Source organism: Antennarius striatus, chromosome 20 (genome assembly GCF_040054535.1).
Source record: "Antennarius striatus isolate MH-2024 chromosome 20, ASM4005453v1, whole genome shotgun sequence".
NCBI lineage: Eukaryota > Metazoa > Chordata > Actinopteri > Lophiiformes > Antennariidae > Antennarius > Antennarius striatus.
Genome location: NC_090795.1, coordinates 6915001 through 6938657, shown reverse-complemented (window position 1 = coordinate 6938657; position 23657 = coordinate 6915001). Strand labels below are relative to the sequence as shown.

Sequence of the window (23657 nt, the reverse complement as noted above, 5' to 3'; positions counted from 1 at the left end):
TAAGTGAATCGCTCGAGTAACTGAACCACATTTGTCTAACTCTGGTAAATAAACCTATTGTTTTTGTGTCTGTGTGTGTGTTTCTGTGTGTGTTTCTGTGTGTGTGTGTGATCTCCACAGACTCTCCTTTCAGTAACGGTCAGGGAAACGACTATCTGTTTGTTGGAAACATGGTCTACACAGTAAGCATCATTCTTAGATTTATTTTATGTATTATGACAGTCTCCCCTTTTTTATTAGTGTCTCTTGACCTGCAGATATGTGTATTTTTAGCATGCCCAGAGTCTCGTGCTGCTTTCTCAGAGCCATTCAGACTCTCCGCTCCATCTAGTCTCGTCTAGCCTGCTCGTCTCCTCTCGACGCATCGATATCAAGCTCGGGCTCCTGCTATCGCTTTACTCCTGACTGTCTCGCGCAATATCAGTGGCATTTATTTGTTGCTTTGTATGTGTGTGTGTATGTGTGTGTGTGTGTGTGTGGACTGCAGGAGGTGGGAGTCCTTAAACTCCCCACCTCAGCTGAGTTGGAGACACAACATTAATGTTAATTGTCTCCACAGAGAAGTTAATCCTGTTCTCTGTGTGTTTATTTACCCATGTGCCCTCCCTCTTCCCTGTGTGTGTGTGTGTGTGTGTGTGTGTGTGTGTGTGTGTGTGTGTGTGTGTGTGTGTGTGTGTAGTATGTTGTAGTTACAGTCTGTCTGAAAGCTGGAATGGAGACCACAGCATGGACCAGGGTAGGAACAAAAATACACTCTAATATCTCACAACACATGTGTTGTATTTTACTCCATTGTTAATAAGAGAAGAGGAAGAGGAGGAAGCATTTCCAATGAAGGTTCCACATGTCATGATGTGAGGCCTTACCAGTTGGCATCCTTACCTTTATTGACGTGGGAGCCTGAAGGTCTTTTTATTCCAACTACCTCACATCAGGTTTTTTCCATTGTAAATTTCACCAACACACCCCGTGTGTGTTCCCAGGAATAAACACATTACTGTTCCCTGTTTCAGTACATTTTCTTCCTCATAAAGCATTTGTAAAACATTTTTTTTACGTATTATAACTCACACATGTGTAAACAACACATTTAGTAGCTTGTAGTTTTGTTCTTTCCTGCATTTGCAGATATATTTTAGCATATCTGGGTGCCACAGTACACAAATAAACACAAAGGAGATCCAGATATAGTAAAATATCTCAAGTCCACAGGAAAAGTCACTTGTGAATTTCTTTTATGATATGAATCTTGTAATTTATGAATGAAATTGTTGCTCACACTCATGATAATCTCAGTTTTCAGGGATTTTCTCAGCGAAGAACGTATAGAAACATAAACGCAAAATGGATTTCATTTACCACAGATGCCGTCTTTACTTTCAAAGAGAGTTTTGTTTAAGTCATGTGAAATCTAATTTTAGACTCCCCCTATATGGTTACTGACAGAGGCTGCAGTTCTGTAGGTCACCGATGTAAATTTCAGGGCACGTATCCAAGACAAACATCAAGGATGCAGACACTGAACAAAACAAACGACTGCTTTAAACCAGCATAAAAGTGGAATTTGTTTGCGGTACTCAACATTTAGCCAACATGCGACTAATATCTATCATTTCTAGCCAGCTGCTAGCTGGAAGCGTCAGTCACTGACAGCAGAAACATGCAGCTCAGGTCAAAATGGCGCTGACACTTTTGTCCGTTCAGCTGTCCCCACAACAGTCTGGCAGTAATGAAGCGGTATCCCAGTGGAATTCACACCGTGTCCCCTTACAGCAGATCACAGCAAGCAGGATGAAGACAGGGGGAAGGAGAGAGGGAGATGTTGTGTATATTAGGATGAGTCGTATATAAACTATCCAACCTCATGCTGTGTCTCTTCTCTGTCTCTTAATATCCACCCTCTCCTCTTCTTCCTCCGTTTCCTCCTCCTATTCTCTGTCTTTTGTCTCGGCTGAAGTTTTCCCACCTGGCAGTCTGGGGAAGCATGGCGCTGTGGATCGTCTTTTTCGGGGTGTACTCCGCCATCTGGCCCACCATACCCATCGCTCCTGACATGCTGGGCCAGGCAAGTTCCGTCTCCATAAACAGCATCAGTCACTTCAATAACAAGGGGTGAAGGGGGTTAAAATAGCAGCCCCTCCATGCGTCTCTTTTATGCCACCTCCCTCACCTGCCTCTGCCTTGTTTTCGGCTGCCGGTACGTCGGGCCTACATAAACCTCACCTCTTGGGTGTTCCACCGCTGGAGCCTCGGGGGAGATTTATGCCCCAGCAGCCCCTCTCACCAGGCTTCCTGCACCTGCTGTGTGTCACCCGAGCCCCCCCCCCCGCGCGTTTTTAACTGCCCTCTGTGGAGGTGTTGACTCAAGAGGGTGGGCTGCTGTTTTGGTTGTGATGAGGGTCCGATGGGGGGTGAGGAGGATATACATGGTGACCTCTTGATTGAGAGACTTATTTTTTTGAGTTTGGGTACCCGGGGTGGGGGGGGTGGGGGTTTGAGGTGAATCCTGCAGGCAGGAGGGAAGAGGGTCATTTAAACTCCCCTCAACCCATCAATTCAATTTGTGTCAGAAATCAGGAATGCGGTCAAATATCTCTGCAGCTGCTCAGTCTGACCGCGCAATAGTCAGAGATAGTCGAACCCCCTCCCCCAATGATCCATCACCCCCCAAACTACCATAGTAGCTCTCTTATTCCCCCTACTTTAACACTATAAATATACTGTATATACTTTTTTTTTTCCATCTGCCTATGGGGGATAACATAGAAATAAGCTTTTTATTTCAGCATAGAAATGCTGTGTGTGTGTGTGTGTGTGTGTGTGTTTGTGTGTGTGTGTGTGTGTTTGTGTGTGTGTGTTTCAGGTTTCACATGAGAATTAATGCACCATGTGTCCAGCTATGTGTGATTTGTGTTGACTGAGGGGATCAACAGTTGGTTTCCATAGATATGACCAATCGGAGACCTTCTCTGGGTGTGTAAACATGGTGATATAGCATATGTCCAGCGATATATAAAGATGAACTGTGTTCCTGTGTGTGTAGGTGATGGAGTTTGGTGTGTGTGTGTGTGTGTGTGTGTGTGTGTGTGTGTGTGTGTGTGTGTGTGTGTGTGTGTGTGTGTGTGTGTGTGTGTGTGTGTGTGTGTGTGTGTGTGTGTGTGTGTGTGTGTGTGTGTGTGTGTGTGTGTGTGTGTGTGTGTGTGTGTGTGTGTGTGTGTGTGTGTGTGTGTGTGTGTGTGTGTGTGTGTGTGTGTGTGTGTGTGTGTGTGTGTGTGTGTGTGTGTGTGTGTGTGTGTGTGTGTGTGTGTGTGTGTGTGTGTGTGTGTGTGTGTGTGTGTGTGTGTGTGTGTGTGTGTGTGTGTGTGTGTGTGTGTGTGTGTGTGTGTGTGTGTGTGTGTGTGTGTGTGTGTGTGTGTGTGTGTGTGTGTGTGTGTGTGTGTGTGTGTGTGTGTGTGTGTGTGTGTGTGTGTGTGTGTGTGTGTGTGTGTGTGTGTGTGTGTGTGTGTGTGTGTGTGTGTGTGTGTGTGTGTGTGTGTGTGTGTGTGTGTGTGTGTGTGTGTGTGTGTGTGTGTGTGTGTGTGTGTGTGTGTGTGTGTGTGTGTGTGTGTGTGTGTGTGTGTGTGTGTGTGTGTGTGTGTGTGTGTGTGTGTGTGTGTGTGTGTGTGTGTGTGTGTGTGTGTGTGTGTGTGTGTGTGTGTGTGTGTGTGTGTGTGTGTGTGTGTGTGTGTGTGTGTGTGTGTGTGTGTGTGTGTGTGTGTGTGTGTGTGTGTGTGTGTGTGTGTGTGTGTGTGTGTGTGTGTGTGTGTGTGTGTGTGTGTGTGTGTGTGTGTGTGTGTGTGTGTGTGTGTGTGTGTGTGTGTGTGTGTGTGTGTGTGTGTGTGTGTGTGTGTGTGTGTGTGTGTGTGAGTCGAGCTGGATTGTCTGTGACTTGGTTGTGATTCCAGCTGCTGCTGCCGAGGATATTTGCTAATGGTTTTCTGATGTATTTTCCTGATTGCTTCTTCCTCTGGAAACCAAATTTTCTATATCTTCAGATCCAAACAGGAAATACATTAAATAGGTAATAAAGCAGTGGAAGCAAATAATGTTTCAGGATATAAAGACTCACATCTAGAAACAAAGACTGAAGACTCGTGGAACACCAGAGCTTTTTCAGATTAGCAGGAAGGAGACGTTTGGTAATCAGCGGAAGATGAAGGGATTTACAGTAACAAGTGAGGACAAGCAGCAGAACACACTGGCACTAATGGTGGAATTGGGAAAGAGTACGATTGGATGGAGCCAGAGAAAGAAATCTGAAGGAGTAACAAGGAGATAGACCGACTGACAAACCCAGACAGCGGTCAGATGCCAGATTAATCCCTTGAGACAGACCGAGGATGAGGGTCAAAGGTTAATGAGGCTGGTTGCAGCATGGCTGTGGAGCCCAGTAGGGGGAATATTTGGTTACCCAACAGAATTTTTATCTTCACCACGATAAAAGTAATGCAGTGCAGCTGTGGGAATATAGCGTTAAAGCCAGTTTTCAGTGTAGTTGCAGGGTGTGAGAAAGTTGTAAAATATGTCTAACATCTCTGGCCAGCTTCTAATTTTTATGATGTGAAGGGCTTTCAATGTGCGTTTGTGGCTGCCTTTTCCCTTCTTTCTCTCTGTGGAGAAAATGACTTAATACTCAATTTTAATTAATATACATGCAAAATAAATGGACCCTGTATGTTGTCATTGAAGGCTGGAAAGGTGATGCAGTGCTGGTACTTCTGGCTGGGCCTGGTCCTGGTGCCCACTGCGTGTTTACTCAAAGACTTCGCTTGGACCGCGTAAGTAGAACATATTTAATGTAAACACATGGGAAACCCGTACAGACACTATTTAACTTAAGTGAAGCGTTTACATAACCCATATTGAGTCTGAGGCGAGACTTCTGCTGACTTTATATCATGAATCACTTTGTGACTGTCAATAAAACAGTCAAGCGTTCCTTTATTTCCTTTGCAGCACCCGTCGCACTGTGAGGAAGACGCTCCTGGAGGAGGTGCAGGAGCTGGAGGCTCGCGCCGTCGACCCGGGGGCCGCGGTACTGAGGGACGCCAGCGGCCGCAGGTACAGATGGCATCATGAGCATTCATATGCAGTTTCATTTGTTTTATTGCTTTATTCCATTTAGCTTTGTGTAATCTAAGTCTTCATGACTCCGTTATTATTCATGTGCGGTGTGTCCATACTCATTGTGAAGCTGCGTTGCTCAGTGGCCACATACTAATGTACACTTCTAAAACAAATTAGGATTATATTCCGTTCCTTAGTTAAGATGAAAGAAATACACGATGCTCCTGTTGTGGTAACATTTTTAATATCCGTTATCGGATGCTTCTACAACAAATCAAATCTACAAATAATCCAGAACCTTAAACGTCTCAGTTATGTGGATATAAATCTGAAGCTTAACAAGGAAATAATCTGTGGGTGAGCTATTGTATATAAATCCAGCTCATGATGTGGCCAGTGTGTTTCTAAGTCAGACTGTGTTTCTAACCCCCCGGCGGTGCAGTCGACAGGACCAAAGCCAAGGCTGAGGTCCCGCTGTAGCAGCAGAGCTGTCACATGATCAAGGAGGTAGTTTCTGGGTTTGCGCTGTTGCACTGTGTGAACTCTGCCCTCACATGACCCGTGTGCCTCATCGCAAACTTCCTTTCGAGTGACCCTTTTTCTTTTCTTCATACCTTTGTTTGTTGATTTGCTAATCAGTTTGTTTACCCTTTTATTTGTCTCTCTGTCTCTGGATTGCCTCATAGGTGGCTGAACTGCTGTACAGACCTGGTGTGTCTCAGATCTCTGTCACTATGATTTAGCTGTGTGTCTGGTGTTACTAGAGCTGTGGTAGATAGATTTTGTTAGTGTGTTCTCAGGATTGAAGTGGGTTGACTATCTTACTACTGTATTACACTATACTAATATAGAAGTGGTGGAAGAAACAAAGTGCAGTTACTCAAGTACGATTTGTGCTTTAAATGACCCCACAGCAACTGACTTCGATCAATTTTTATTGTTCAGATATTTTTATTGTTCAGCAGTACCCTTTTTCTGTTTTCATTTTTTTTCAAAATGTCATTTTTTTATCAGAGCGTTCAGCAAACCAATTTTCGCTTGATTAAGTCTTCGCAAAAGTAAACCACATTGTAGGTTTACAATTATATTTTGTTTAGTTTGTTTATTATTTTCCTACTACTAATTACTGTTGAATGGGAATTTCAGATGAATGGGACTATTTTGTAATTTGTTTACTGTGAATAAACTTGCTTTTCAAAATGTTAAAAAAAATTTTTTAAATGACATTACATCCGAAGGAAGTAGTTTTCAGTTGACGGATCAAGTTTCAACCTAATGAAATAGATCTTATGATTTCAGTTTATCTCACTGTGGTGCTGTACCTTTACTTTAATGAAGGAACAGAGCGCCCTTTCCACCACTTTAAGATTAGAAAACGTTTTATAGTATTCTGCCATTATGACTCACTAGTATCAAGAGCCAGATGTGAATGAGTAACCAGCACAAGCTGTTTTCATGTAGCCTTTTGGTTCTTGAGTAGAACCGTGTCTAGTTATGTTCTCAGGTTGAGGCAGGAACCACAATGCTGCTCCTGACCCTCACGGAGGGCCCCGTCCTGGGCTGACCCTGCCTTAAACCCTGGAAAGCGGGTCCGGGTCCTGGGGCCCTCCCTCTTTAGAAAGAGAGAAGTGAAGTAGTTGTGGGCAAAGGTGCAGCGGAGCAAAATGGAAAAAGAGCACATCTGTGTTTGTAGTTCGTGGGGAGGTCCTGAGGTAGGGATGGGAAAGGTGGAGCGCAGCAGCGAGGGAAGAGTTCAAACAAGGCATTGGGATTATTTGAATCAATAATTAGCCATAAATAAACATCACAGACGGAGTGTTTCATTTATTTATACATACTCCATTTAGTCTTTTATCATTCACTCAGCACAGTCGTTTTCTAACAGACATGATTTTGTTTGGCCAAAGACTTCTTGAGCAAACATCAGAATCTCTCACTTTTTAAAACATTTTTTTAAAAAATAAAAACTCCAGTGAAGGGTCTCAACGGTCACAAAGATTTTCCAAGCTGCCTCATCCAAATTTTAACCCTGGGAATGCTGGCGTCATTCCATAACTATTCCGTTGATCGCCATAAGAGACAGGGAAAGCCCACATGTGTGAATTCAATGCTTCATTGGAAGTTTAATGTAATCTCTCAAAACAAATTGGCGAAAAAGTGATTTTGTTATGCAGTCGGTAATTACCCTTGTATTCCTATCCCACGTCCCGGCCTGGAGACTTTGATGTCTGTAATGACTGTGATTAGACTGAAGAAAAATATCAGACTAAATAAAGTGCATGTGTGTGCGTGGATTTGTGTGTAAAATATCTGGACAGGGCTTAGTTATTTTTGGTCACGGGAGGAGAGGAGCCATGACGGCGTGTGGTCTTAGAACAGAGGATCCAGTCTTCTTCTTGGAAAGAGGGGGAGGAAGAGGAGTGAGGAGTGGGGGATAGTTTACTGTGGATGTCCTGTTACCCTGCAGCCCGTTTATGACTTACTATTGGGTTAAATTGGATGTCAGAAGCAGTCAGTATCAAATCCACCTCCTACTGACTTTCTGGTCTTAAAACCACTTTGTTAGATCATCTGCGTGTTTATCCACGCAGGAGAATTTTTCTTTTGGCTTATCCCCTTTAGTTTCTTTTCTGCTCTGGGACATCTGAAAGTTTAAGGACCGTCTTTAAACACCCAGATTAAAATCTACGAGCGTTTACATTTTATTTTTTCTCAAAAACAGCACAGTAATTTAAAGAGAAAAAAAAAAAAACAGGACATAGAGCGTAGTTGCTGGTACTGGTGTTGTGTAGCCGTGTTGGGTTGAGAAGATTCTCTCCCTCAACAGCGAACGTCGCTGTGCAGTAACCGATTCCTGTTTCCTTCCACTGCAGTCTAAACGAACGGGCCCATCTGCTGACAAGAGTCTTTAGGAAAACACCTTCGAGCGTCGGACGCTCCAACTCTGTGCAGCAGACGGTGTCACGTGAGTGTCCTCTCCAAACACGCATACTGTACCCTTATCCAAACACTGCTTCAGTGCAGAGCTTCAACGTTTCTCACGATCATCCCCAGACATTTATTAACAGCCGCTTCATTACGTCGCGGGTGAAAGGAGAACTGTGCATCATTCTTTCTCTTGTCCTTTTAATGACACAAATATACTCATAAAAAAAAGAAAAAGCCCACATTGTGCCAGTATAAACTAAGACTGTAGATGAAGAGGAGAAAACTGTCAGTCGAGAGTAAATGGAGAGAGAGAGAGATGCTATTCGGTATTTCTAACTTCCATAACTTAGACATGACATTTTTATTCAGATGATATTTTGCAACACAGACCAGAAATCATGTTCATAGTTAGGCAATCCAATGTAACAGTCCTGTAATGAATACCATCTTTGTGGAAGTCAGTTCGACTTTACGATCATTTTTGAGGCGGCGGTTTGTGGCGGAAGCTAAAGTCAAGTGTTGCTGTTCTGCACATCCTTGAGTTGACTTCAACATCCATCTTTTTCTCTCTCTCTGCAGACGGTTACGCCTTCTCCCAGGAGGAGCACGGCGTGGTGTCCCAATCCCAGGTAGTGCGCTCCTACGACACCACCCGCCAGCGCCCCAGCCTCTAGCCTCACACCTCTCCAAGGTTTCCACTCATCGTGGCAACGGTTGTCAAGGGGACAGACTCACGTGACCCTAACCCCCCTCCCCCCGCCGCTGTGGCCTTACTGGAACTATGACCTGACCCCTCGGTGGGGACGGGGGTCACCGTCAGGAGTGGAGGCTGTCGCCGGCGCACGGAAGACCGACTTGACAGCCGACTTTACGGAATAAACATTCAAGCATGAGCGATCACGTCCACTCACAGACATGACGAGTCAAACTCAGAGACCAATGATCATATCTGTATACCCCACAGGCTGGGTTTGCCTCTTGTCATTTTGTGTGTGTGTGAGAGTGTGTGTGTGTGTGTGTGTGTATTCATTCGAGTGTGTCTATCTGCCTGTGCATGTAGGTCTGGAAGTGTTTGTGTAGGTGTGTGCAGGCCGTGTGTGATAGCTTTGACAGTTCCTTCTGGTCTCTCATGAGGTGACTTTAGCTGATCTGTCATGAGATGCTGGTGCAGGATGTGGAGGGGATGTCAAAACATACACACACACATGCACCGGTGAATTCCTTCAAAAGGGAGGGATGGAACCAGAAACCAAGGACCACCGGAGCTTTGCACCCAGCTACAGCCCCCACCCCCACACCCCCATGTTTCATGTCCTATGGCCTCACTGCCAAGTACCGCTGGGATGCCACTGAGACAGAACGCCCAAGCCAAACTGGACCGCCACCACCCTGCTGCAGCACCTCTATATCCTCCTCCTTCCTGTCTCACCCTTCATGTCCGTCTTCATATCGTCTCCGTCTCCAATCCCGTCTCCAGCCTCCGCTCCTTTCTCGACCAATGACGTGATTCCCGATGCCGCCTGTTTAGCCTCGTCACACAAAAGCAGCGAAACCCGAAATCCGTCGGATTTCTGCTATTTACCGGACTGTTTCTTTTTTTTTTTTTTATCAAGGTGGACACCAATGGTTATGTGTTTATATTTTTTTTTTCCTGTCATTGTTTTTGTATTCACACATGGAGGCATGTCATAGACGGAATATTTTACTTGAACTATTACTACTAGGTGTTCATTTTGAAGGAACCTGACTGAGGAATCTGCCTGGATCGTATGTTTTTCTGACTCTGGGATTTGTCTGAATGTAGGGCCTGATTGTCTGTGTGCTCCGTATTGAGGAAGTTCTGGTTCAGGAATGCAATACTGAAATTGTGGAAGAGGGGGTTGTCCATCTGGGTCCTAATCATTAAATCTAATCAGTCCATGGCCTGAATAAATGTCTGTCTCTGTCTCTTGGTTGTCAGCTGTCCACTCAGTGGGAAGGGGTTGGTTTGCATTTTGAGCTAAAGAATTTAACAAAAACTTTGGACTTCATGACTTACCAGAATCACACCTCTCCCACGCTCCATCTTCAAACTCAGGAGAGTCAGTGTGGACGGACCATTACCCGATTATTACTCCCCACCCCCACCCCCCAGCGACTAGAGTTCAACCGCTATCCACCCACCTTCTTGGATGCGGCCCAGAACCAATCTGACTACAGCTGCTCCAGTATGGAGAATCCATTGGGCCACGGCTGAGTGGGAGCCAGGGAGCCATTTATCCTTTCCTCCCCCCAGCGACTCCCCAACGGTCTTCTCGGCTTTCTGCATCACCACAGCTGAGTTTTTAGAGGAGTTTGCCAAAGCTACACCTCCACATATAGTTTCAGACTGTCCATTGTTGTGCTTCATTGTCGTCCCCCCCCCCTCTGTCGAGTGATGTGACAGGTATTCATTCTGTCCTCTGTGGGTGGCATACCTGTCTGTGAACGGCTGTAATTAGTGTTTAAGGAGAGACTGTTTGTGTTCGGAGGGGAATTTCAGGCGGAGCTCTTAGTGTAAAACTCCTGCAGCGCACATTTTGTATTTTGTTAACCACATTTCCAAGTGTGTCGTGGGTAAATATCACTTATACAGAGAGGCAGTAGCAGCAAAGGAAGACGTTTGTGATAGTACAGGAAACACATTAACTCTCAGAACACACCTTCCTGTTCAAAAGGTTTTAATTCATATGAAAAACGCCACTCCTGCATCGAATTGCACCGATTTCATACGTAGTTATACAGATTATTACTTTCTGACTGTAGGGCGTACAGATGAGGCACAAACATACCGGTCTCAGTTCAGTGGGACATCTCAGACATCATGCTTAGTGGAGCAGTACATTCCTCAAGTTGCATGTTACTGAGTTACCACTGACCCGGGTGCACAACGGGACAAAGGATGGCTGAAAAATACAACTTGAACTTTTTTCTTTCTTTTTTTTTAATGTTAAGCACCATTTCTGTGCCCACCTTAAGTGGAAAATAATGACTCAAAGTTCCCCTGGAGCTGCCCATGCCCTTGACCAACACACTGAACCAAACTATGGGGAGTGTTAAATACACAAACACATACACACACACACACACACACACATACACACTTCACAAAAGAGTGAAGTAAAGGAGGCAGATGGCTGGGATTTTTTCACCGTATAATTAATTCCATCATCTTTCATCTTGGACGTCTCTGCGACTCACTCACACTTTTCAGGTACATTTACTGTCAGCCTTGCATGAATTTCTTTTTTAATTTTTGGGAACTGTGTTTCCACTCAAGGCATTTTTTTTTTGTGTATTTGTCTGTTTTGAGTGGCATGCATTGGGTGGAGCGTCACAGACCGTGTCCCGTGTTCACTTCATTTGAATTTAAATGGTCTGCGGGGAGATTGCAACTGCCTTTCACATCACACCACGTGCATTTCCCATTACACACAGATCACACACAGTTACTCATACGTCCACATCGCTCCACACCTCACGCTAACCTCCAAACATACAGAAAAACATCTTTTCCGATGCTTTCTGTTCTCTTGCTTTCAACACAAACAAACATAAGTGTACCGTAGTGTAAAAACCAGCCCCAACCGTTCACAAGTGCCGATGTGCACCTGGCATAAACAGCATGTGACCTTTTTTTTGCTTGCGAATCAATTTTTCATTTAGTTGCTATAAATCATCCAGTCGTCACTCATTCCCGCACCTATAGGCCAACAATTTTCCCCCTATTCATACACACACATGGACACAGCGAAACACAAACACTGTTTGATCTGCGGGCCGCGTGCATTACTTCCCATCTGGGCTGTTTAATTATACAGTTTTGTCTTTGCGTCGAGTTTTGCATCCATCTTACCCCATAATATTCTGAGCTGGGCTCATTTAAACATGCCAAGATCGCACAGGACACACTGAACAGACACACCACACACGCACACACGATAGCAGAGCAGACCCTGCTGCCTCAACAGTCCTTCATGTGAGTTTGCCTCGCTAGTTCCACTCCGGCAGCGTTCCCCTGAAGGCGTCTTGACGCAGTCCTCACAGGTAAACCCCGACCTCATGTGGCAGAGTGGTCTGTGTGTCATCACACAGTCACTGGAGGGAATTTCTGGTCACTGGTGACACTGGAGCCACTGGTGGGAGGAGGGCAGGGTGACTGGAGGGGTCTGTATCCTCCCTGAGCGGGATCCAGGAAAGCCGGGGCGGGGGACACCGCGTGGGCGTAGCCGATGTACTGCGGGTGTAGAAACTGTCCCTGGTGTGGCATTATCTGCGTGGCCTGTTGGCAGTTGAGTACCGAGAAGTTGGTGGGCATGTTGACGAAGACGCTGGCGTCGGGGGGCAGGCAGCAGGAAGCCTGGGCGCGCAGGATGGGAGGGGGAGCTGGGCGGGGAGCGGCGGGCGGGGCGGAAGAGCTGGAGGAGGTGGCCGTGCTGGACTGACGGGACGACGAACCTCTGGACGTCCCCGAGCTGGACATCATGGGTATGGTTTCCAGGAGTCGACCGCTGCCGCCGCCTCCCGTCGCCCCCCCTGACGACAGTTCCTGCTTGGGCCGGAGGCAGCGGCAGCAGCACACGGCAACCACAGAACCCACCAGAATGAAAGCTACAAACACAGAGCCCACAATCAGGAACGGCACATAGATGGGCACTGCAGACAGGGAAGGAAAAAGACACAGTCTCATTATGGGAAACAACAATCACAGCAGCTTCTGTGGCAAAGTAATAGCTTCTAAGTTGAACATTAATCTTAGTGTCACAATCGCGTGTTACTTCCATGCTTGGGCAAAGCTCCTACATGTGAATAAAGACTGGTTAAGATGGTGAAACAATTACTGAGCAAAGAAGTGTTTGGAGTAGAAGAATGAAGGGTGCACTGGGATTGGCTCCCCGGGGAGTCCAGGCTCTCATTAGCCGTTATTAACTTTGTTTTGATCTCTTTTAATCCCTGGCACCCCGCCGTGTCCCCTGGCCCCCTCGACCCCGCAGACCTGTGTGCGTGTTTGCATGGACGGCATTCTTAAGACCTGGTTGCCAGCAAATATTTGTGACCATTCTTTTTTTTTCCTTGGCTATTTACGACTCACCCGATGACTGCAGCGCGCTTGGCTTCATCTTAAAGGAGGGTTTTAGAGTTGAATGATTTAATGTTGCTGAATTGGAAGTTAGTCAAATCTTGGGAGGACAATAATCTTTAAATCAAAGGTGAAAGCAGACTCCTTCTTGCAGGCCTATTCTTTTATTTCAAAAAAAAAATCAGAGTTGAAGGAGCCTTTGCGTAACTCCCACAGCCCCACCAATCAGCGTGATTTGCCGACTCAAATAACAGAAGCATTATAAGCAGGTATTTTATGGATCGCTATATATTTATGTGTTAAGATCTCAGCTCCAGTGAGCAGAATAAGCTCCAATAATAACCTTGAAACATGATCAACCATAACTTTTCTTTTTTTTTTTAAACTTGCTTCATTCTTTCTGCCAAACAACAAAAGCATAGAGTGAAGGTTTCTGGCAGACTGCAGTGTGACAGGCGATAGGGTCGCGTCTGAGGTGCTTTCCTTGACTCGTTCATTCCCATGCACGCTCACAAACACCTTACGAACACAATCATGACCGTGTTACGTTATAAGTGATTGGTTGTGTTTTATTGTTCCCGCAGGGTGTAGTTATTTTCAACTCTGAATGTGCCCATGTGTTATGAGGTGTAACTGTATGCCAAAGAGAGAGAGAGGTGGCAACTGGCTCCAGTTTCCTTTTGTGTCTTTGAAATACATCCATACGGCCTTGAGAAACTTTTCAAAATGCTCATCAAAAGTAAGAGGGTATTAAAGGGGATTACTGCCTGAAACCTGTTAAGAGCTGGAGGATATTCATTGGCTGAGATTGGAAGCCCAGGTGAATAAAGACACAAGCCAGCGGCAGAGGAGGCCACGTTATGGAATGAACTAGGACCTTCACCCATCCCTTTTGTCAGCCTCAGAGGTTAGTGTACCTCACAGCTAAACGTCCTGTAAACAGGTTTCAACAGGAATTCTGTTATGGAAACACACACATATAAGTTACAAGCACACAAATCTCCAGGGGACCCAATGGCTGCTCTCTTTTTTCTCACCAATACGGCCTACGTGTCAACATCTCAACTTCCACTCCCTTCTGAATGGATGACAAGGACTAGTAACTGCAAAAAACTTTGTCTTGCGTTACTTCTTCCTTACGTTCCTTGCTGAACTACTTTCCAAAAACCTGGACTGTAAATCTGTAACGCAGGGGGAAAAAGCCCCACTTACAGTTTAGCAAATAGCACAGCAGAGGAAGTCCTCAAATCCTTTACCTAAGTACAAATACCATTACAGCATTATTAAACTAGTCCATGGCAAGAAAAAAAAAACTTAAGTCATATCACAGACATATTATATATAAAATGTTCTTAATGTATCAAAAACAAAATAATATAAAATATATGCCACATCATTAGATCCTTACTGATTTACTACTGAAGTATTTGCTGCTATAGAAGTAGATTAAGTCGAAGGGGTAGGGCTCCTTTTAAAGGTCACAAGATAAATCTGGGAGGTCATAAAATGATTCAGAAAGAAGAAACGAGCGTCAGAGTCCTCAGTCTGAGCACTATTGTGAGACTGCAGTGTGAAATGTTGCTGTGAGCTAATGTTCAGGAGGTAATTTAACATGTGCATCATTTAAATGCCAATAGCGCCTCAAGCACAGCTAACCAGGGCTGATGTGAACGTCATTGGAGTTTAAGCAATATAAACCAAAGTGTTAGACAAACCTGAATAAAAGTTTTGAGATTACATTTCATTCTGTGGGGGGGAATTCATGACAAAGCAAATCCAACAGCTGCTGAGATATTCCACTCAAAACCACAACTTAAAGCTGCTGGAGGCACAAGAGAAAAAAACAAAACCAAACCATCAGCATCATCATTGTGATTCATCCTCTGGGGAGGGCGAACGTCTGTATCAGATTTGACAGAAATAGATCCATAGTTGTTGAGAAATTTCAATATGAAACAAAACAGAGGTTGAAAAATGGCCAAATTTGTACATATTTAGGATAAAACCAATGTATTGTGGAGTTTTCCCATTAGAGGTGTGTGGGAATAATTTGAGTAAATATACTTAGTGACTTTCCACCCCTGAATCCAAACTTGAAAACCGTCGTCCGTGATATTTCAGAGATGCCCTTCATACCCTCCTATTGTTCCCTGTCACTCGTTCACACCTGTTGCTGTAGTTGAGCTGTAGCCGCCATGCTGTAACAGCAGCCCCGTCTCTTAAGCTCTTGTTTTGGGCACAGTCTTTGTGGCTGTGCTGTCTGGACGCTCCTTCGTCTCCTGCAGCTATCCCACGGGCATTCTCCTGTTCCTAAATACCATATGTTACTTCATGTTGAGCACATTAATAATTTCCTGCCTGTTATCCATGGACATCACAGCGTGTATCCTTCCTTGGATGATTAATATGCTGCGGGAATATGAAAAATGAGCGAAATACGCAAACAGAACTTGGCTTTGTATGAAAAAAAAGCAAATAAAAGCTTCTTTTCTTTTAAGTTTTCTTGGCTGCACGCCACAGAATGAAATGTGTATACCTCTTCCTGTAGTGATAAGGCATGATAGCTTTAACAAATGACAGATTATAGCTGGGAGTCCAAAAGAGGACATAGTATCCTCCAGGGAATCATGAAGTAAGCCTGTGGTGCCATTTTCTCTGATGTCCAACATTTGCTCAGTTTTCTCTGGACTTCGGTTATCTACTTGTTGATCTTCCATCTAAGACACGGCGCAGACTCAAGGACTTAATGGTACATTAATTTATGGGAATTTAAAAAGCAAGATGAATGGTGAACCAGGGTGGAACATTACACCAACTGAACTGAAGCACAGCAGAAATATTTTGCTCTGAATTTTGATACTGATGGCTTAGAATTCAAAGATTCTGTATAAATAAAACTCTTTTTCTTAGTCATAGGAGAGTGAGAAATCCTTGGAAGTCCACATACATTAGAGGGGGGATCTGGGGGATTACAGCAGGAGCTCCATGATGAGAATGGGACACCGGGAGTCTGGTAGGAAATGATACATAACGCAATTTGTATTTTTTACATGCAGGCCTGTCAGCGCCTCCGGTGAGCCACTGTACAGGATCCGGTCGTGTCCAAACTTGATCCCCGTGGGGACAGCGTGATCTGAGTCTCCTGCACTGTCACACACCAGAACAAACACGTCTATTTATAAGTGCAGCACGGCACAGTTTGCCATTTGTGAGCGCAGTTAACATGTTTTTGAAGAGTCTGCTGCTGTCTCCTCTGCAGCTGTCGTTGCCAACAGGGGCAGGCAGCAGATGAACCTCTTAACAGAGAGATACTGTGAGACTGTTGGGTTTATGAGAGGAAACCGAACCTTGTCATGGGTCTGCAATTTACTACAACATCCTGTGCATGCGCCATGGGCATGGCGTCAACACGATTAGTTTATATATTTATTTATAGTACTTTATAGTACTTTTAGTACTTTCCGTTAAATTAAAGAGGGATTACATTATATTCCCTGGTGACAGTCCCCATTCTCCAAAATGTGACATCATTCCACAAGAATCAATCCAAATCTTATTTGATGAGTGTTATCCTTTTGGGAAAACTACTTTTCCCACTGGGTTAATTTTGTTATTTAGAACTGATGGTGATTAACAACAGTTGTTGAAACAGTAGGAGTCAATACCTGCATCAGAGTCCTTCTCCTCCTTGCTCTCTGTCCCGGGCTGCTGAGCCTGCCGGTCGTTGTCGCAGCTGCCCTGATCCAGCCGTGCGTCGGTGCTGGAGCAGCAGTAGCGCAGCTCGCATTTCCCGCAGCAGATGATGGCGTCCTCCCCGTCGATCTTCTCTGGGCACTGGAAACCTTCTTTCCAAACACCCTGATTGTCCTGCCAGCCGTGGCAATACTCCCCACTGGCCTTCACGTCAATAATGACCAGGAGTAGAGTCGCAATCACGGTGATATACATCGGTAAACCACCGCCCCACATCCTCGGCCAGGTGGCCCACGGCCGCATGTTGACGCACTGGGAGAAATAGAGTGATTTTAACTCCATAAATCTACCTAACTTGTTGAGGGGAGTGATGAGGAAGATCGTTTAGACACAGGGAGTGGAGGGCAAGAAGTGAAAGAGCAAAAGAAGTTGTCATTTGTTAGAGGAATCCCGTGCGTAATTCTCCAGAAGTGAATCCGTAGCGTACGTGATTATCCAAAAGTTGAACAAAACAAAACACTTAATAGATACTTGTGGAAGTAAAACTGTCAAAGAAATATATATATTAAAAAAAGACTTAAATTTGAATGTAATCCGGGTAGGAGCGCGTACTTAATCCAGGACTGAATGATCTCCTTTACGCACCGCAGGTAGGCTGTCTGTGTCTCTTTCGCTGGTTCTTCAAATGACTCTCCGCAGGGGTGCGAGGAGACCGACGCTCGTAGCCTGATCCATCCCGCTGTCACCCACGGGACCCCTCGCCGCCAGCTCTGTGCGCTAATTTAACTTTTCGAACTCCTGTGGCTGGATACACATTGCTGGGCGCCAGAAGAGGACCAACTGAGTGTGAGTCAGTAGAGCCCGGTTGAACCAAAGCGCGCAGAGTCTGTCCTAGTCTGCGTCAGAGTGAGAGGCGTGTAGAGAAGTCCGATTCAAACACACATCCACCTTTACAAGAGCAATAAACCGCAGGAATCACTAGTGTGAAGATGCAAAGAATACTTATAACTTCTGGTTGAAACTTTTAAAATAAAACCACGACGTAAGACCGTACGTTTTAGTTTTGCAGAGAACTTTTTTTTTTAACTTACCAACGCCCACAAATGCAATTTGAAAAAAATATTCAGATGAATAAATATAGACAATTGGGACAATCAGTATCCCGCCATCCGGATCTGAAAGCTTCTGCAGAGAAATCAGATCTTTTTTTTTCTTATGTGTATGTCTTATCCTTTAAGTATTCGCTTTTATTTGTATTGGTTTTCAGTAATGATGTTGCGTGTTTTTTTTTTTTGCGTCCGTTGTTTAACCTAAATTCAACCTGGAAAATGCTTTTATTTCTAAATGTTAGCAACTTTTTCCGGTCAAACATTATTGCTAACTTAATGCAAAGATTAACATCATAACAGTTACCCCAAACTCTGGTCAAACTTTATTTTTTTTAAGTCACTCGTTTCTGAATAACTGTCACACGTCTTGTGGTTAAAAGCACAGCACCTGAAACGTCTGATAAATTGGTGCTTAGATTGGCGCTGCACTTGCAGGTACAGCATTCCGCCTTACCCGCAGCATCATGATTTACATAAAGACAGCGACATCTAGTGGATTTGAAACACAGGTGTAGCATTTTAAAGTCGTCATTTTTGTAAAGACATTCTCTGTAAGTTTACATTTACTCGAATGAAGACACTTTTCTGCAAATCTGAGAAAATCTACTTGATTATTTCCATATGTAGTCTACTTATTAACTCTAGCGCCACATTTCATTGATTCACCTTCCGCTCTACTCGCCAGTACTTCATTTCCCATCATGCTCAGCTGTGACGCGGCGCCCGTAGCAACAGCACAGGAAGTGGCGCGCGACTTTACAAAATCTGTCATGAATCGAAGTGGAAGTTTTTAATGGTAGTGAGCTGAGTGGATCGTGAAGCTGCGGTGGTAAAGCGGTATAAAACTGAAAGCGTTCTTTTAAGATAGCTAAACGTGGCTTCGTGACTTGGAAGTAAGTGTTTTGTTCAATATTTGTCACACAACTATTACCTAATTGTTGCGTACGTACACGTCTTTGCCTGATAAGCTAGCTAACGTTAGCTTATGTTCCTTGTCATTTAAACAAAATGTCAAGGAAATTCTGATATATTTATATAACCTTTTCAATTTACTTGAATAGATGTCGTTTGTAAGAACGGGTCGTCAACAACACGTCAAAGGAAAAAGGCCTGTTCGCACAAAGAGGACAGCTCCCAAAAGAGAATGGGTGGTCAGTACTGAGAGCAACAACATTGTGTAAAAAAAAAAAAATATCTCTACATTTTGAAATCATTTGAGAAATTGCTGTTGTTACTGTGGTTTCAGAGCACTGTCACTGATCTGTCTGTACATAAGCTGACACCTGCAGAGCTGGTAAGATGGTGATCTATATTAAAGTAGTAGCTCATGCTGTTTCCTCTCATGCTATGCTGCTATGCATCATTGAGTGAGTTTGGTCATTTGCAGGTCATATTCATTGTTGTGGTTGTTTACTTCTCCTGTAGAACCATCGGCATGAGATTCACAAGTCTCACAACAAAGCTGCAGCTCAATGGGAGCTGAGAGAGAAAGCCCTACAGCGTCGATTTGGGGACCATGCAAGCCCCGCGCCTTTAGATCAAGCTAGCCTCAGCATCATCAGGGAGGTACTGTATGTGAATGGGAGGTGATTTGGTAACAGTAAAGGTGCTAATACGAGCATGGTGGCTTCTTTTTCCCCTTTGCATGAAATGCATTTTTCACTATGTGTCAGTTCTTTTGCCTCTCAGGATGACGATATTGATGTGTTTCACTGCTGAAGGTGTTCTCTGATAAGCTGCTGCTGCAGGATGTGTTAGCTCGCTCTGACAGAGCTATGGCTGTGGTCAAAGACTTGTTTGGAGATGCTCCACGCAGGCAAACAGGTAGGAAGCTTCTTCAACATTCTGTCAATGCTACAGATACATAAGTCTACTTTTAAATGAAAAAAATACATTTGGAAACTGTTCAGTTTTTCACTGTTTGTAAATGAGTACTTTAACAGTTGTCAATAAGATATTTGATCATCTGAGGAGATTAGATGTTATTCAGCAAGCACATATTTCTCCTGACATATGTTTGGCTTTTTGGATGCATACAGCGTACTTATGTTTTTTCGCAGGCCACCCCAGTGTGACGATGGCTCCGAACTGTAACTGGGACTCGGCACTGCCTGTTCACCAGAAGCCAAATCCTCCAACTCGGCTATCCTTGCTCAGCCAGTCCATGATGGACCAACAGGTGTGTGTGTGTGTGTGTGTGTGTGTGTGTGTGTGTTTCAAGATAAAGCCATGTATTTTTGTTTTTTCTTAATGTCTTGATCAAATTAAATCAATTTCTTTATACTGTTTTGTCGCTAATAATTTAATCTTCTGTAATATTTTACATTCACGACTTATCTATTAACTTGTTTTCTATTTAAAATGATTATTTTTTAGGCCCTTAATGAAGTAGAGGCTTTCGAAGAAGACTATAGTGATGAAGATGCTTCTCCTACTTGCAGTTCAGGCTATCTAGTCAAAAGGTAATGAAGTCTTTATAGTAAATGATATCTGACATCACAGTATGAGATAAAGAGTTGATTTGTTTGTGATGGGGTTTATCTGTGAAGCCTGATGTTTCAGATCCAACTGATACTAGTGAACAGCTTGTGATGCTTTGTTTGCAGCACAAACCTGCGAAAAATGAAGGCAAGGTCTCGATCCACACGACAACAGTATCATCCAAGGTTGGACCATACAAACAAAGATGATCCTGTTTCAGGCAGAGCGCCAGACCAAACAGGTAGGATGAAGAGATGAGCTCCTCAAGGAGAGGGGGAAAAGATTTTACTTAATGCAATCATGTTATGGAAAAATTTATTTTTTGATCAGGTTTCAAATTCTTGTCCCAAACTCCCACCCTTTTTCAGCACTTAACGCCACACTGTACGTCCAGAATGTTCGGCCCAAGCAGAACAAGTCGGATCAAGGCGAGGAGGAACAGTCAGTCTCAGTTTCTCAGGTTTTGAATCCCGAGGTTCCTCCCTACCAGCCAGGTAATATCAAGACAGTTGCTACATAATAATATGTGACAATGTTGTCATATTAAATGCTGAATACTGTAAGAAATGATGGTGTATTTTTCTTTCTGTGTTTTCCAGGAAAAATTAAGAGTTGTACAAATAAGACCAGGAAGTGTATTAGTCAGAATTCAGAGTTGGATTGCTCGTCTTCTGCCTCTCTCAGTGGGGACCAGTCCAGTCTGGGCCTCTTGCAGACCATGTTGTGTCAGGTGGAAGCAGACTTGGATGCTCTGAGTTGTGATACTGTATCTGCTTCAGCAGAGAGTCAAAAAGTTAATGGAAAACAAGGCCTCACTGGATTTTCTGTAGCCTTGATCTCCACCCTAGGACGTTTAGTGCACCTTCTCAAACAGGTATGGTAACTGATTCAATAAGATACGTACTCATACGTCTACAAGATAAATCAGTTAATCATTCCAGTTTTAAAAAAACTTATTGGATGCAGGGATGTGCTACTTTTTGTTATTTATAATAGCAGCTGAAATGATTTTGATTGGGAAGACGAGAAGAAGAAAAAGTATCTCATTGGGATTAATTCTTGAAAGTACTGATCAGATTAGAATTTAACTCTCCATAGAGAGAAGAGGAAGCTCACAGAGAAGCTCAGGAAAGGAGACGACTGGAGGAGGTGGTGAGGGAGCAGCGTGGACTGATTGATGCCCTCACTGCAGAGATGATGACTCTGAGAGAAGAGGCAGCTGCCCTGCAGGTTAGATTACCGTATGATGTTACACCAGTTTACTGTACAGATCCCAGCTGTACTATTTTATTCTCCTTGGTTCCTCTCAGGTCGGGTTGCAGCAGCAAACAGCAGAGCTGGAGCAGAAGCTGGATACGGTGGTGTTGGTGATGGGAGGGTTAGGACCACCGGAGGCACACAATCACCAACACAAAGACTCTGGTGTTAAAACTGCAGGTGTGTTCTGTATGTATCTCAGTGTGGATATTTGTGTGTTACATACTGCGTTATATCTTTTTAATATCTTTCCAGTTTGTCAGACTCCACCACTTGCTGAGAGAGATTCCAAGCTAGCCTCTATTTCCCCTGCTGTCTTACTGTCTTCCCCCAGACAGAGAAACAACTTGCAAAGTCCAGGTAACAGCCTCTTGCTTTAACTTATTTGATTTCAACTTTTTGCCCTCATAATATCCTACTTCGTCAGCTAATTTCTACTGTTTTTCAGTGACTCACCCCGTAGAGTCGCACCAGGAGATCCGTCCTTCAGATATAATGCATTCCTACAGAACCATGCAGGGCCACAGCTCATCCTCCAGCCTCACCAGCCTTCCTCTCACCAGCTTGCCCTCCACATCCTCATTATCGGTGACCTCTGGCCCAATCAGCGCCCAGCTCTCTCCAGAGGCCATTCTGGCTGAGATCGCTCAGCTGAGTCAACAGAACAACCTGATTAAGGCGCAGCTTAGCCGGGCTAAGGGTCCCGGGTCAGAGGTCATTGGATCGCCTGTGGGTAGCAATGAGCAGAGTAGTTTGAGCTCTGGCAGCGCAGGAATAGCCTCACCCCAAAGAGCTGAAGAGAAGAGGACGTCGGTTTCCAGCGGTGCAGAAAAGAGTGAAGCTGAAAGAGAACAACTCCCTAAACAGGTAGATGAAGTCTCTCAACACCATCATGCACTGTGCAAATAAAGTTTTACCACAATTCATTCATTCGAAACAAAGACGAAACAAATTTTGATTGAAAGCAGTTCTTTTATATGAAGGATAGTGGAAGATAAAATAGATTTTCTTATGCATTTTGAATTTATAACATTCCGTCATTTTTGTAATGTGGTCTTAAGTGGAAAGAGAATTATAACTAATTTGATAGATCAACACATCAAAATTTCACAAAAATTTTAAACACAAGGGTTTTGGAGACAAGTGACAAACTTTCAGATCGCTTCTCTTGTTAAATCCAAACCCATATTTTTGCAGCAGTACAACCGGATGCCCCACTTAGTGGTTTCAAAGGTGGTAATCCAAGGGGATTTCTTTCCTCCGTCTTCTTGTTAAAGGCTCCATCACCCAACCCGCTCTCTTTGAGCAGTGTGGAACAGCGCCTCCTGGAGCTAAACAGACAGAGTGCAGCAGCGAGGGGCCGGCTGTTGGAGCTCATTGAGCAACAGAAGCAAAGCGTATCAGCCAGAGTTTGTCCCTCTGATGCTCTGATTCCTCCTTCTGCCTTCAGCCCTCAACCAGCAGGTATGATGACCCAACCTGGCACGTCTCTGTTTATCTGTTTAACTTAAAAAACATCAAGAAAAATATTCTGTTGTATTGGTCTTGGGTGAAGGAGGAAGTCCAGAGTCATCCATGATGATTGGTGAACGGGAGGTCCTGTCTCAGACTGGTGTTGCTGTGAAGCGGTGAGATTTAGATGAGGAATGTTCACCCGTTTCCCTCAATGCTTCTGCTTTTTGCTAGTAGATTTTTCATGATATTTGAAAGATAGTGTCTTCTATAACATTTAGCAAGACTAAACATGTGTTAAAATAGCATGAAGTAATTGTACTTAACAGAAAAGTATCCTGATTTAACAAACTCATCATCAAGCAGAAAGTCTAGGGTGTGTGGTAACGTCGTTCGATGTTGTAATGACAATATGACTTTTGATATGTATGAAATATCTGAAACACAAGTATATTATATTATAATGGGAATTAAAGTCAACTATTCCACTTCATCCGCTTCATCACCTAACACAACACAAGACTCACTCTTCC

At 44.1% G+C, this 23657-nt stretch overlaps 3 protein-coding genes across 10 annotated transcripts in view; 2 read left to right on the top strand and 1 right to left on the bottom strand.

Annotated features, from left to right (window-relative positions):
* The window catches only part of atp8a2 (ATPase phospholipid transporting 8A2), a 41373-nt gene extending 31602 nt beyond the window's left edge, over window positions 1–9771 (top strand). For 7 of the 8 annotated variants that reach the window (XM_068343744.1, XM_068343746.1, XM_068343742.1 and 4 more), the window contains 7 exons: window positions 121–182; window positions 680–736; window positions 1958–2065; window positions 4729–4817; window positions 4996–5100; window positions 7980–8071; window positions 8614–9771. In XM_068343744.1, the coding sequence (XP_068199845.1) occupies window positions 121–182; window positions 680–736; window positions 1958–2065; window positions 4729–4817; window positions 4996–5100; window positions 7980–8071; window positions 8614–8708 (608 nt within the window). In that variant the 3' untranslated portion in view covers window positions 8709–9771. Of the gene's footprint in view, window positions 1–120; window positions 183–679; window positions 737–1957; window positions 2066–4728; window positions 4818–4995; window positions 5101–5792; window positions 5818–7979; window positions 8072–8613 lie in introns of all 8 variants that reach the window. The other variant, XR_011039037.1, reaches the window with a different exon arrangement.
* A 945-nt stretch (window positions 9772–10716) lies between these two features.
* LOC137614255 (protein shisa-2) lies at window positions 10717–17753 on the bottom strand. The gene is made up of 2 exons (XM_068343961.1): window positions 16798–17753; window positions 10717–12708 (listed from the first exon to the last, which is right to left on the bottom strand). Exons 1-2 carry the CDS (start codon window positions 17165–17167, stop codon window positions 12140–12142), a joined length of 939 nt encoding a protein of 312 aa, XP_068200062.1. The 5' UTR covers window positions 17168–17753; the 3' UTR covers window positions 10717–12139.
* Window positions 17754–18699: 946 nt separating this feature from the next.
* Window positions 18700–23657, top strand: part of spice1 (spindle and centriole associated protein 1) — a 5790-nt gene continuing 832 nt past the window's right edge. The window contains exons 1-16 of the mRNA XM_068304060.1: window positions 18700–18827; window positions 18996–19085; window positions 19181–19228; window positions 19360–19500; window positions 19656–19758; window positions 19995–20113; window positions 20311–20396; window positions 20541–20656; window positions 20784–20909; window positions 21015–21289; window positions 21514–21645; window positions 21726–21852; window positions 21928–22032; window positions 22121–22539; window positions 22950–23136; window positions 23228–23300. Coding sequence (XP_068160161.1) covers window positions 18996–19085; window positions 19181–19228; window positions 19360–19500; window positions 19656–19758; window positions 19995–20113; window positions 20311–20396; window positions 20541–20656; window positions 20784–20909; window positions 21015–21289; window positions 21514–21645; window positions 21726–21852; window positions 21928–22032; window positions 22121–22539; window positions 22950–23136; window positions 23228–23300 — 2147 coding nt within the window. The 5' untranslated portion in view covers window positions 18700–18827. The remainder of the gene's footprint in view (window positions 18828–18995; window positions 19086–19180; window positions 19229–19359; window positions 19501–19655; window positions 19759–19994; window positions 20114–20310; window positions 20397–20540; window positions 20657–20783; window positions 20910–21014; window positions 21290–21513; window positions 21646–21725; window positions 21853–21927; window positions 22033–22120; window positions 22540–22949; window positions 23137–23227; window positions 23301–23657) is intronic.

Bases quoted from the DNA above. Each gene is read 5' to 3' on its own strand.
- LOC137614255 (XM_068343961.1), bottom strand. From the start codon at position 17,167: ATGGAGTTAAAATCACTCTATTTCTCCCAGTGCGTCAACATGCGGCCG. The intron at 12,709-16,797 runs GTATTGACTCCT...CCCTGTCTGCAG, and splicing joins GGAGAAGGACTCTGATGCAG to TGCCCATCTATGTGCCGTTC.